Below are 14685 nucleotides of genomic sequence, written 5' to 3'. Positions count from 1 at the left end.
ATGTAAAACCCGTGGGCCAGTGCCTGGCACAACTTACTGGCTCAGCCGATGTTATCTGTTGTTATCATATATGTCCTCGTTATCAAGACTGATCTTAAACTGATGAAACTTTTAACCAGTTCATTATGATGGGATCTTAAGAATGCTACATTTACTTTCTATATTTTCACTTGATGTTGAATTTGAGGGTCATGAAGAGTATGGGCTTTGAGTGAAACAAACATGTTTCTATGAATTTTGTGTTCGTAGGCATATTATTTAATCTGAGCCTCAATCTGTTCAAAAAAGGCATTACCAATACCAACCTAAGGAGATTATTATGAGCATTGAATATAATAATTACATAAATTACTTACTATAAATCCTGGTACCTTCAGTCTTGTTATATCACTATAAACTATGAAAGTTCAGAGTCTCTAACTATACATTTGCCTATCAATGTTTATTGTTAACAGAAATGGAAGTTTTACATGTAGTATTATTCTCCAGCTTTTGGGTTTAAAGGTCCAAAAATTCTGCTTCATTACATGGATATAGATGCTGAATTTATATGGTTGTGATTGTCAAAATTTCCCTCTATACCTAACCTTTGTCCTCAGTGTATTAACATGATCAAGTTTCTTCTATCTAAAACAAAACAACACTTCTGTTTTGCAATCCCTTGCTTTTGGTGGTAAAAATTTTATGCTGGGAGCTGAAATGACAGTTTGGGGAATTCATGATTTTCTGGCCTTCAACTCTCTTGGATAGCTGACCTCATGTTTAGAAAGTCTTTTTAAAATAAAGTTACATGTTCTTTTCCTTCCTTCTTTCAAATAAGTAAACTTGGATCAATATTTGCCTTTGTCTTCCTCAGTAAAGGTCATAACTAGTTTAGTGCAATCAACCACTCTGATCTTTTAAACTAATTATCTTGTAAAAGTAACCTTCAATGCTCCAATGGTTAACATTTTAATGCCTACTTTGCAACCAGAAGAAAATGGATGGGAGGGAAGAGGGATGCGCTAGGTACATACTCAAATAATTATTACTACAGAAATAATGCTGCTTATTGTAACAATAAGGTTAGTCATGAAGTGAGATCCTAGATAAGCTATGTATTTTTACAAGGTGTAAGTTTGGTATTTAACACAATTGTATAGCAAGAATGTTATGCCTCATAATATATTGTTTAATTCCAGTGAGCTCAACATTTATGAAAATTCAACAGGAATTTATTATTAAATGTTATGAAAGCAAATATTTAGAACAAGATTTACTATCGTGTGATTGTTGTTAGTATGTTTGTAAAATTGACATTATGAAGGTAGATTTTGAGGTCTGAAATTTTCATTAGATCTCTACTTCATTGGTGATTTTTTTTTTCATTCTAGTTCCAAATACAGATGGAATTGGCTATGGATAATTCATATGATTTCAACATACGAAGCTCATGTAATGGAATTCCATCTGAGAAGAAAAACAACTTCCTTGTGTCTGAAGATCATGGACAGAAAATCTTAAGTATACTGCAGAATTTTAGAGAGCAAAATGTCTTTTATGATTTCAAAATAATTATGAAAGATGAGATAATCCCATGTCATCGTTGTGTGTTAGCAGCATGTAGTGACTTTTTCAGGTACTTTACCTTGTCTATGTCTCAAATTTTATGATATGGATAATGAAGTTTATGATATGATTAGCTCACTTTTTTCTCCTTAGTTATTTGCACAGGAATATGCAAAATAATTTTTAGTTCTTAAAGAAAAACTAGATAAAACTAAGATTAACAAGTGATTTTTGAACAGGAGAACTTAAAACTACCTTTTCAAAACTTGGGCCTTCCCAAGCCTATATTTCCCAAAGTTCTAGGAAATCTTAGTCTCTTGAAATGTTCTGGGAAGTAATTTTTTTTTCATATAAAGTTAGTTTTGTTTAGGAGATCCCTGCACTATATTATTGTATAAAAAGATGAAATGATAAGTTGAACAAACATGAAAACAGTTCAAAGAATATGAGTTAGGAAAATAAACTTTGGTTGTGTATTTGATCCATGTAGTACCTAAGGGAAGGGGCTCTAACTCAGAGAACTTAAAAATTTCTCCCCTCTTTGGCAAAGATATTCCTATAGTAGGGAAAAGTAATTCTTAGCAAAGCATTTCTCTGTAGTACATAAATTGTTCTGATTATAAATATAATATAAATGTAATTTGGTTTCCAGTGAGGTCACCCTACAGATTCTCCTAGCCATGATATTACAAGAATCCTGTGATGACAGTGGGTTGCTGATTCTACAAGGTTAAGGATCAGACACATTGCCCTCTTATCTGATAGTTGTCTCAAGGTAATACTGTCCTGTGGAGCCTTCATGGACAAGTCTATTTTGGTAATACCATAACCTTCAGCCTTCCTGGTTACACTGCAATAACTTAAAATCCTAATTGCAGTGTTGTTCATTACGCTCAATTTTGGAAGCTAAGTACATAGTGTTTAAATCCCTAATAAATACATTTTATAAAAACAAAATAAAATTTAAAATACCAAAACAGCATGGAATTTATACTATTTGAATCTTAATTTAACCCCAATTTTCTAATAAGATCTCACCCTTATTTTCTTCAGAGTAAATCTTAGGTGGACATTTAGCAAACATTTTTTGATGTCTGCTACTTGATAAACACTCTGTAGGGTTTTTTACTTTGAATTTGGGACCTGTGGCTTAGTGCTGCACTGTTTACTGGGGACCAGGAAGCTACAGTTATTGAACTAGCCGTTTGCCTAATTATAAGTCTTGATCTATTCCTCTCATTTCTCGCTTTTGGTATTCTGAGTTATTCCTTGAACTCCATTGTGGCTTTAAGTGTTCTTATATCCTGCCACTCTTGGGTTCCACCAATGTCTTCCCTCCTCTCTTCTAATCCAGCTTTTCTTCCATGTAACTCTTCTGCTCCTTTATCCTTCATATCACCTCTTATTTAAAGGAAACTGTATAGTATAATGATTAAATACTTGGTCTCTTAATACATATGCCCTAATATAAATCCCAGTTCTGCCATTTGTTAGACATGTGACCTTAGGCAAATTAGGTAATCTCTTCAGGTGTAAGTTTCCTCATTTGTCAGAAATTAGGGTAATAAAAATAGGACCTAACTCATAGGATCATTATAAGGGTTAACTGAAATAATGTATAATAATCATCAGAGTACCCACTATATTTAACTAATATTAGCTGATATGATTATTATTTCTAAACCTAGCAAAAATGGAAATAATCTGATTTGGACATACAGCTTGATTTCCCTATATTTTCATCCAAATAAAGTAAGAGGTTTATGTAAGCATTTGAATTTCAGTCCTCTACTCTTCTTGTTGACATTATTTTTTAATTAAATGTTTATGTCCATAGTACTTTTTTTTAGCTTACACCTTATTTTTTATAGGACTCCTTTTCATTTTTAAAATTACTATTAGACTAATATAGGTTTCTAATTTTCTGCCTGTTTTAAATAACACAAATGACAGATCCTTTTATTAAATGAATATTTAATATAGTTTTCATTAAAAAATATAGATAGAAATTTGATCATTTATACTCTTGTAAAAAAAAGCTACCAATTCATAATTGTACATTATGATCAAATGTACTCACTGCAATGTTGGAAGGAAAATATAATATTAAAATGTCAAAAAATGTGCATAATGCATGATAAATACCCTTGATTATGTTTTTGGACAAAGGAAATTATGATTAACATGTAAAGTCATTTGGAATAAGAAATTGAAAAGAATTCACACATTTTATAGTAACCACTTTATGAAAACAGGATAAATATAAGATAAATGTTGGCCAGATACTTTAAATATGAGTAAATAAAGTATAGAAATATGATCTTACTTCTGTCTTATGAAAAGAAATGTGGAAACTGGTAGTAAATCAAAAATACATTCAATCTTATAGAAAAAGCATTTGCTTTCTTTAAATGATAACACTAATAGCTAATACTTTGAATTGATTAACTTATTCCTCTCAAAAACCCAATGAAGTAGATAGTATCAGTATCCCCATCTTCAGATGAAGAATTTGAAGTAGAGGAAAGTTGTCACCTCCCCAGGGTCGTACAATTAATAAGTGGCAGAGGCTAGAAAACCTACTCAGGCAGCTGGCTCTAGAGGCCATGCTCTTAATTTTACCCTAAAGTAATTATAGAGATTTTAATAATTAATATAATTATCATTATAGATTAATATCTTTCAATTAATATACATTATTTAAAACTCCTCCATAATATGTAATATGGATATACTAACTTTTATCACTATTTTCATTTGGTTTCATATTAAGAAGTATTGAGTAGCTAGTAGTTTCATATTAAGAAGTATTGATGTAGGAAGTAGCTTATCATTCTCCTTTTTCCTAAGTTGTATTCTTAGTTTTAGCATTCATTAGAATGCTATCAAGTATGATTTCATAAATGTATTTTAAATCACCGTAAGTATAAAGGAAACCTCCTTCGGGTATATTGAAAATTACAGAGCAAAATATTCCTGTTTACTTGTTCTTTTGTGTTCTTTATTTTTGCAGGGCTATGTTTGAAGTAAACATGAAAGAAAGAGATGATGGAAGTGTTACCATTACTAATTTGTCCTCCAAAGCAGTAAAAGCATTTCTTGATTATGCCTATACTGGAAAGACAAAAATTACAGATGATAATGTGGAAATGTTCTTCCAGTTGTCATCATTTCTTCAAGTTTCCTTCCTATCCAAAGCTTGCAGTGACTTTTTAATAAAAAGCATTAATCTCGTCAATTGTTTACATTTATTATCTATATCAGATAGCTATGGTTCAACCCGTTTGTTTGATCATGCATTATACTTTGTACAACATCACTTTTCTCTGTTATTTAAATCCAATGATTTCTTAGAGATGAATTTTGGAATACTGCAAAAATGTCTGGAATCAGATGAATTAAATGTTCCTGAAGAAGAAACAGTACTGAAGGTCGTCCTTAATTGGACAAAACATAACTTAGAATCAAGGCAAAAGCATCTGCCTCATTTGATTAAGAAAGTAAGATTACATCAGTTATCCGAGGACACACTTCAAGACTGTCTTCTCAATGAAGAGTGTTTACTCAAAAGCACAAACTGTTTTGACATAATCGTGGATGCAATTAAATGTGTACAAGGTTCTAGTGGACTTTTCCCTGATGCTCGACCATCCACAACTGAAAAATACATATTTATTCATAAAACTGAAGAAAATGGAGAAAATCAATATACATTTTGCTATAATATTAAAACTGACTCATGGAAAATATTACCCCAATCACACCTGATTGATTTGCCAGGGTCTAGTCTGTCTAGCTATGGAGAGAAAATATTCTTGACTGGTGGTTGCAAAGGGAAGTGTTGTAGAAAGGTTCGACTTCATATTGCTGAGTCTTACCATGATGCCACCGATCAAACCTGGTGCTACTGCCCAGTCAAAAATGATTTCTTCTTGGTATCAAATATGAAAACACCAAGAACCATGCATACATCAGTTATGGCTCTCAACAGATTATTTGTCATAGGTGGAAAGACTAGGGGATCTCAGGACATTAAAAGTCTCCTAGATGTTGAGTCATACGATCCTCTTTCTAAAGAATGGATATCTGTTAGCCCATTACCTAGAGGCATATATTATCCAGAAGCAAGTGCATGCCAAAATGTAATTTATGTTCTTGGATCAGAGGTAGAAATTACAGATGCCTTCAACCCATCACTTGATTGCTTTTTTAAATATAATGCTACAACTGATCAGTGGTCTGAACTAGTAGCAGAGTTTGGGCAATTTTTTCATGCTACACTAATTAAAGCTGTCCCTGTAAATTGCACACTGTATATATGTGACCTTTCCACCTATAAAGTTTATAGTTTTTGTCCAGATACTTGTGTTTGGAAGGGTGAAGGGTCTTTTGAATGTGCAGGTTTTAATGCAGGTGCAATTGGAATTGAAGATAAGATTTATATATTAGGTGGTGATTATGCACCAGATGAAATCACAGATGAAGTACAAGTCTACCACAGCAGCAGGTCAGAGTGGGAAGAAGTTTCACCAATGCCAAGAGCCTTAACTGAATTTTACTGCCAGGTGATTCAGTTCAATAAATACAGGGACCCATGGTTTTCTAATCATTTCTAAAAGAAGTATGTGCTTGGACATTGTAAAACTACTCCATTCTTGTAACATGGTAAATCTGTTTGCCATAATGATTGGTAGAAAGGTCTTTACATCTTACTAAAATAAAATGTTCCTTCTATTACAGGACTACTATGTATGTATGCTAGCTATGAATATACAGTTCCCAGAAATTTATAATACACAATACATTTACCAAAAATTATGTTGAATGTAATTTAATCTTGGAGAATACAGAATACTTAGTATTTTCATATGTAAGTAAAAGTCATAGGCTTTGATACTTTGATTTTTTTTAAGTACTTCTCCTATGAAAGATTAGTTAAAACAAAGTTCACAGATTTGTACTATGTAGATGGGTAAATCTCTTGAGGTAGTAAAAATGAATTATACACACTACATTATGGGACGTGAAAGAAAGTATAAGTAGGTGAGAATCCTTGCTTGATACTGTCAGCCTAAGAGTTATTGAATTCCTGTTCTTTCTGATCTTAGGTTAACTTTTTTAAACATTTCTTTCTTTTACCTTTTTTTTTTTGCCAGAATTTTTCTAAAATGAAACATATTTCCCCATCATTCTAAACAGTAAACCTACATTAGTTTTTTTTTTAGTAATTCAGCTTAATAAAATCATTTTGTACCAATATAGAATACCATGCTATTGACAGTTACTTAAATCTTTTAAAACTGATTATTTTTGTTGTCAGTTTAAATTCTTTAGCAGTATACCTTTCATCATATTTTTTGGCTCATTAGTAAATTAACACTCCTTATTAGTGGTTCTAAGTTATACCTAGACTGAGTTTATCTTAACATGTAACACATGTAGTGATATTCTTAGATTCTAGGATGGTAGTCTTAAAATATTTTTTTTTCTGTATCAATGTCAGGTTCCAACATAATTGAAGATATAGAAAATTTGACCTCTAGATAAGTGGATCTTATCATTCCATTTCTTAAACTTTTTTCAAATTTCAGCTACAGTAAGAAATTTTAGGATTTATTTGTCACCATATCAGTTTTCTGCAATAACATATACAACCTTTAAAGCACTATTCTGGTTTACTCCTTCGGTAAATTACTCATAGTAAATTAATTTCTAATTTAAAAAGATGACTAAGCTTTTTGGTATTGATAATAGTATTCACTACCTGTTTAAGTGTTTAATTTTCAACTCAAGTAAAAAGAATATTGGTCTTGTTTTCAATAGATGGTTATGTCTTGCAAGGAAATGTTTTTTTACTCAGTATAAAAGACATTTTACATTTTAAGATTCCTGGTTTATATCTCAGGTAATGTGTAGATTGTATTTCTCTGGAATCACATGTAGTTTCATATACTTAGTAGTAACTTTTAATCTGTAGTAAATATAAAGTGGAAATGTATTTAAATGAAGTTTCTTTTATTCTACCACAAAAAATTATGAAAATAAGTTTCAAATATATTTTTCAATATCAAAGAGAATTTAGAGTACAAACAGGGACTGTCTCCAATGAGGTGACAGTTACATAAAGAGAATTCTATAGAATTGGTGGCCTTCCTATCTAAGCACATGATTAGTTGGCTCTGCCCTTTCCTCTAGGTGTGTGTTTAAGAAAGAAAATTTAATGGAGGCTTCTCTATATTTGTGTGCCTTTGAAAACACATTATTTGAGAAAGACTATAACAGTAAGTGACCTATATTTGGATTTACTGAACCATTAATTTAAGCATATATTAATAGAGTATGTTTAAATATTGTTGTCATCACTGACTTTAGGAATTGTTCATCGCTTCCAGAAAGGAGAACTAAAGCAAAACCAAATCCTTTTCTGATACTGTTTCATTATTTTATCATCTTGATTTCTACCATTCTTCTCATTGGCCATTGCTTTATGGTAATGTTTCTAGAAATATCCTTCTTATCAAAATGTAGGTAGTTCCCCATGAATTTTGTTTTTTACCTTTTTCTAATGCAGATTTTCTGCCTTAGTTGCTACAGGGGCTGTGGGTTATTTCTTGATCATTTTCATGCATTGTCATTCCTTTATAGCACACCTTTCAGCTCTTCTTCAATTATCACTGTGAAGAAAATACTATGTCTAGTTATAAGACCCCAAACTCTTCCTGTATTCACTATTTTTTCTCATTGCCTGTGGGCTTTGCACCACTAACTGATCTTCTAATTGAATCTTGTTGTCGTTGTACTTTCATTTGATCTATATGCCTTAAAAATGATTCTGTCTTTAGATTCCTCAAGGAATCCATCTACACAGGTTTAGTGCTGGGTATATGCTCTAGTCTTGCCAATCATAGCTTCACTGTCTAAGAACAAAATGTATCATTCTGATCTCATCATTCTGGATTTCTGACATGCAAATCTCAGCAATCCCTCAAGTCTATTAACAGTACCTCCAGAAGGGGCCATCTTTTCTGTTTGTAAATTTAGGTAAGAAAAAATAACATTCTTTTATGAACTCTTCCCTTAGTCATTATTTTCAAATTCTTTCTTCCTTTCATTTTATCTTTCAGCCAATGCTACAGCATAAGAGACAATTGTGCTCATTTTCCAGATTGTTGTCATTCCTGTGGAGAAATTCTGCATAACATTTCTAAATTCATTATTGTTTGTCTGTTAGACTACATTTATATTATGCATGAAAAATTATTTGAATATTGTGCTATCTTTAAAATTTAAAGGTATATGTCAATAAGTATAAAAAGATTAACGTATGAGATAAAATTCAATAAATATTCCTAGAGTGACCTCTGGATTTGGGCTAAAATCTAATGTAACTTTTGTTCATCTGCAGCCTTTGAGATAAATAATATGAAGAATATTTGCATAATCAAAATTAACTGAATTTCCATAATATTCAACCCTGATACTGGAAAAGAGAGAGTTCTTACATGCTACCGTTGGAAGTTAGATTATTTGAGAGTGACTTTATACTGCAATATGATTCCATTTTCTAAGAGGAACAGCTGAATATGTATTGAGTGTGCTTAGCTCAAGGTACATCACTTGAAAATCAGAATTGCATAGAGAAATGCATTTGTTTATATTTTGATATTTGAAAGCAAAAAATACTGTGATGTAATGAATAAATAGTTAAATGTATAATATTACTTTGAGATTTTAATTGGATCTAGTATTCTGGAAATTATCTATATTTAGAATTGAAGTGTAATATCCCAAATGTTTTTTCCAGAGGGCAGCTCTGGAGGAACTCCTAAACACAAGGGCTGAAATTTATAGGAAACCAGATTTATGTCTAAGAAACAACTTTGCTCCACGAAGTCCTCTTTATGAAGTCCTGCTTTAGAATGCGACTATTTATCAAGGACTGTGGCGTTTGATAAATTGTTAGCTCAGTGATTTCCTGCACAGGAGTGCATGACCAAAGATTTTTGCATTCTATTTATACATTTTGATTTCAATCATTTTCCTTATATGGACTAATTGCTTCTTCCTCTAATTTAGTTAGCAATTTAGATATCTGATTTCAATGGTTGTGCATACTCAAGATTTTTCAATAGGACCTGAGACTTCAAATTGTTTAATTTGAGGAGTATTTTGGTTAAAGGGGATTTTTTTTTCTTTTAATCACTCAGGAAAAGTCGGTAAATGGTGCTGACATTTATAGTGAAATATTGACTGGGATTTTCCCTTATACTTACCATAGATGCATGTTTGTCTTATAGTGAATAAAAACTAAAAGCCAGTTTCTCTGAGCTTTGTTTTTATCTTCATGGAAATGTATTTATACAACCAAAGATAGTGATTTCCATTGATATTATTTAATTTTGAACTCTAAAAAATTATGTTTATAAATTATATTTGATGACTGATGCTTAGTCAAATTTAATAACAAAATAACAAATTTAATCATAGAATGATACTATTATACATTTATCAAAAGGTAAGTCTTCTAAATCATAGACTTCAAATTTGAAATTAACCTTGAAATCTAATACAGTTTCCAATCTGGAGTAGAAATTCCCTCTAAATTTGAAAACCTGGACATGTGATTTTTTTTTTCAGCTCTCAGTGCTTTAAGAGGTAAAGAATCACCATCTTCATTTTTGAATTGTTCTATTAGAAACATTGGAAATAGCTCTGAATTGCTATAAAACTTCCAGCGGTTGATCAGAGGTTTCTGACTCTGTCTGCAAGTCATTCAAGTGTTTGAAACAGTACCATGTCTCTCATCCTTCCAAAACAGGCTCTCATTTTCATTTCCCACAAAGGCTGGATTACATACCTGTTCCTTATACAGTTGCCTCAGAGAATCTATCCCTTGCTTTTTTCTTTTCTTTTCTTTCTTTCTTCTTTTTTTTTTTTTTTTTTTTTTTTGGTGGATTGAGCCTGACTAGCATTGCAGAATCTATTTCACATTTGGACAGTGCCTCACTGTCTATTCCCAGTGTACTTAAAAATTAAGACCTCTCATTCTCTCATCTATCTCTTTAGCTTTTGTAAATCCCACCAATGCTAGAGCTCTACTTGCTTTCTCACACAATCATAATCATTTTCTGAGTGAGGAATTCTAAAGCAAACTTTAATGTCAATCTTTTGTTATTTTATGTAGTTTTCAAATTTTTAAAAATACTCTACAAAAGATTTTAAAATGTAAACCAAAACTAGTAACCAAAGCAGTTATATAATAAGAAGTAGTCAATAAGAGGACAATTTTCTTAGCAATTAATAGAGACCAGCCTATGATGGTAACTATTTAAATCTGGAGATTCATTTATGGTGTTAGTTGGATAGAGAATGATATTTTCATGAAACAGGGTCATAAATAGCTTATGGGCCAGGGAGCTTTTTTCATTTCATTACCATTGACAACATTTCCAACCATAATACCTAACTAGCTCAACAAATTAAGCTATTGGGTTCAAATGTAACAAGGTTGCTGAAAATAACTCAAGAGTACAGTCTTCTGGTAGTGAGCATCCCATTGTATAAATATTTTATAAATGTCTGTCTTCCTCACATAACTAGAAGCTCTTAGGGATAGGGACATAGCTTCATCATTTCAGAATCCAGCAACTAGCACACTGCCCATCCTAATAAGGCACCCAACAAACTGATATTTTATTGAGCAATAGGTGAAGCAAAATATATTTATCATAGTTATAGTGTAATTGAATGAAATTGATATATCTGCAGTCTGTTTTCATGTACAAAGGAAATTATTTTATGTTAAGAGTTTACATTTTAGAATGGTACCACATTGTACTTCAGTTATCTATCAATGTATGTGTTAATTCTTTTTATAATGCCTAATAATTGTTTATGTTTAAAGTATGAGAAAATTGGTTTAGGCCAGTTTCTATGACTTCAGCTTCTGTTTCCTTTGTTTACTACACAGAAAGGTTAATCAGAAGCATTTTTTTTGAGAGTAAAATCACATTATTCACTATACTGCCGACCTTTGGAGAGCATGTATAGCTGATTGTATAGTCGTGTATGTATAATTAGTTCTTGAAGGTGAGATTACAGATTTAAAGTCATTTATTCACTTAATTCTTTAGTGCTTGTAGATTGTTTTGTTTTCATGAATTTTAACTATAATATCTTCACTCAAAGGCAATAATGGATAAGACAATGACTGCAAGTTTCTTTAATACATATGCAAGCCCCAATTTTCCTATAAGAGCATGATAGCTTCAGTGATCTTTCTCCCACTTGGGTTGGGGGAGGATAGTGCTCAAAGCTACTTGCACTGCATACACGGGTAACTTACTACATTTCTTTATTAGTGGAATGTGGGCTTTTGGATATGCTATGAAAAATAAAATCAGCATTTTTGCAGGTCCATATTGAACATACTAACATGTAGTGAAACTTTTCAATTCTATAAAGTAATTATTTATTAAAATGTATCTCAGAAAAAATATATTGTCTGTATGTATTATTACTAGAAATAAAAGAGGTAGAGAAAGGCAATGCAAGGGCTCTCATTTTCTTGCCTCTCTCCAGTGTCCTAAATTCCTGAATGACTCTTATGGGTCTCAGAATTACTGAGAACTATCTGGGATGGGAGGTATTGTCAGAAGGGGCTTCATATTTGGGATATGTGCAACCATGTAGACTTCAAGATGGACGACCTAGTCTGAAATGAACAGAGTAACCTTCTCCAGGTGAGTCATAAACCTCAGACCCTGACAGAGTTAAGAAAGAACAGATCAAATGTCCATGAACCACAGGTAACAACCACAAAAGCTAATCAAATGCACATGGTCTGGAACTGGTCAACCCTGACTCACTGGATGACCTACAAGAATAGGTCAGCTGCCAGGGTGCAAGTCTTTCTACCTCATACACCCAGATATTCATGGCAAGGAGCTACAGAAGGGGCCAAAGTCTGAAGTGTAAGTGATATTGTGAAGAGATTTCTAAGTATTTGCATTAGACAGAAACTCTCTTTTAAATTTATTCTTCCCTTTTACTTTATTGTTTTATTTTGATTTTTCCTTTCACTTGTTTATTGATTGATTGGTTTTGATTGGTGCTTTATAGGTCTACCTAAAGGTAGAATTCACCATGGTAATTCATGTCCTGTAATATTCCTCCATTCTGGACAGGGCCATTTTCTAATCTGTTTTTGTTTTTCCTACATGATGAACTAAACTAGAAGTTTACTAACTGACCTTATCCCCCAGGTCCTTTTACCAAACTGTGGCCCAAATGGAAACAGTTCCTCCTTGGAAATCCAACTCTTAAAAAAATGAGTATTCTCTGAAGCTCTCTGATGCTATTACTAAAGCGTGATCCCAGCTTATTGCTCTGGACTTTTTCCCTTATTTCCTCTAATTCCTCCATATGCCCCCAGTTTTCTGTAGTTCTCTTTGCCTTCAAACATTGACTCAATACCTTCTTTTTAAAATAGAAGCCTCTAACACAGTTTATTCAAAATGTAAGACTATGTAGGTAATTGGCCTGCCACTAGGTTGTTATGGATGCTCCCCTTAAACCAGAGGTCTCTTTTAGTCAACATTTGAATACTTGCAACCCCCAAGCAAGTGAAGCTTTCATTTTAAGTCATTAAACATACTAGTTAATTATTACAGTCTGATGTTGGCTTTTGGACTTCTTTTCCTAAGTTCTAAACCAGGCTGAATTATCCCCCCTTTTCTCTAATTAAAGACAGAAGTGCTTCAGTGCCAAATTTCAAAAATCTCCTTTCTTACAGAAAATGAATTGTAAAAATCATATATAATATCAGTTTGTCACCTTTCCAATCACTAAGAATCACATAATATGAAACTACGAGATTTTATGCATTTGTAATATAAATTATAAAATTTTTGCTAAAAAAACTATTTGTAGCAATTTAGTCATTCTACTGATTTTAATTTGTTTACATGTATATTTTCTAGAGAAAGCAACAATAAGTTTCACTTTTCACTAGGGATCCAAAAAAAATCTCAAAATGTTTGGTGTTGGGGGCTGGGGTTGTAGCTCAGTGGTAGAGCGCTTGCCTAGCACTGGGTCAGTCCTCAGCACCACATAAAAATAAATAAATAAAATAAAGGTATGGTATATCCATCTACAATTAAAATTTTTTAAAAATGTTTAGTGTTTGAGGTTTTCAGAACTAATATAAAAATTACTGGATTTTGAGGCAATGTGGCACTTGACCAGACTACATAAGGAACATCAACTATTTAAAACTGCAGACATTGTTATTAAATACTTCTTAGAAAACCCATGTTTCCAGGATAAAATCATTCTGTAGATATAAATGTTGTGGTTTTAAACTTTTAACTTAATAAGCCCTAACCTAAGACAGTGAACTAAATAATATTTATAAAAATCTTAAAAATAGCTGTGGGAGCTATCTTAAAATAGATTTTAGACATAAATATTAAACAGATCATTCTAGTATCTATAGTGTTAAGTTCCACAGCACCTGATAAATATTTTTGCATTTCTTCCAAGGTCAGGGCTTGCTTAACCTGATTTTGCTCCACTGGTAATTAGTGAATCTTCCATGGGAAGTTAATTACCCTTCCATAACCCTGACCAAAATGTGTGCTGTAAAATGAATTTAAATTTTTTAATCAAGAAAAGCCTGTCCCTGTGGGTTTTTCAGATTTAAAAATCCAATTAGCTTTAACATTTTTCCTTTTAGAGATTAACCAGCCTTTTCTACTATGAAACATTGATTGGAATTCAAACTATTTAGAGATTTTTTTTAAACAACCCTTTAACAAATCCGTAAATTTTTCATTTCTTTCACAAATAGTATTCACCTCATATCTACTCCATAATATTCTTCTATTTAAATATAGTTCACAGTTGTTTTGCAAGCCCATATTAATATGCATATTAATATGCACTCCTGCTTCTAAGAATTTTTGCAAAGAAATTCTTCAAAAAAAATAGTTTAAAATAAAGCATCTACATTTCTTTCTCTGATAAGTGTAATGGAATTTTGCAATGGAATTTCTACCATTAGTGTCATACAATGTTCCAAAATTTGAGTGTTCCTCAAATTTGCTTTAAAAAATTAAATAATCATCTGAGGAATGC

At 31.9% G+C, this 14685-nt stretch overlaps 1 protein-coding gene across 2 annotated transcripts in view; it reads left to right on the top strand.

Moving 5' to 3' along the window:
* The window catches only part of Kbtbd3 (kelch repeat and BTB domain containing 3), a 28867-nt gene extending 22056 nt beyond the window's left edge, over positions 1-6811 (top strand). The window contains exons 1-3 of one of the 2 annotated variants that reach the window (XM_027930605.2): positions 1539-1618; positions 2201-2323; positions 4562-6811. In XM_027930605.2, the coding sequence (XP_027786406.1) occupies positions 4566-6164 (1599 nt within the window). In that variant the 5' untranslated portion in view covers positions 1539-1618; positions 2201-2323; positions 4562-4565 and the 3' untranslated portion in view covers positions 6165-6811. Of the gene's footprint in view, positions 1-1373; positions 1619-2200; positions 2324-4561 lie in introns of those variants that run through there. The other variant, XM_027930604.2, reaches the window with a different exon arrangement.
* The last annotated feature ends 7874 nt before the right edge of the window (positions 6812-14685 follow it).

This window comes from Marmota flaviventris, chromosome 9 (genome assembly GCF_047511675.1).
Source record: "Marmota flaviventris isolate mMarFla1 chromosome 9, mMarFla1.hap1, whole genome shotgun sequence".
Lineage (NCBI taxonomy): Eukaryota > Metazoa > Chordata > Mammalia > Rodentia > Sciuridae > Marmota > Marmota flaviventris.
This window is presented reverse-complemented; position numbering and strand designations above follow the sequence as displayed.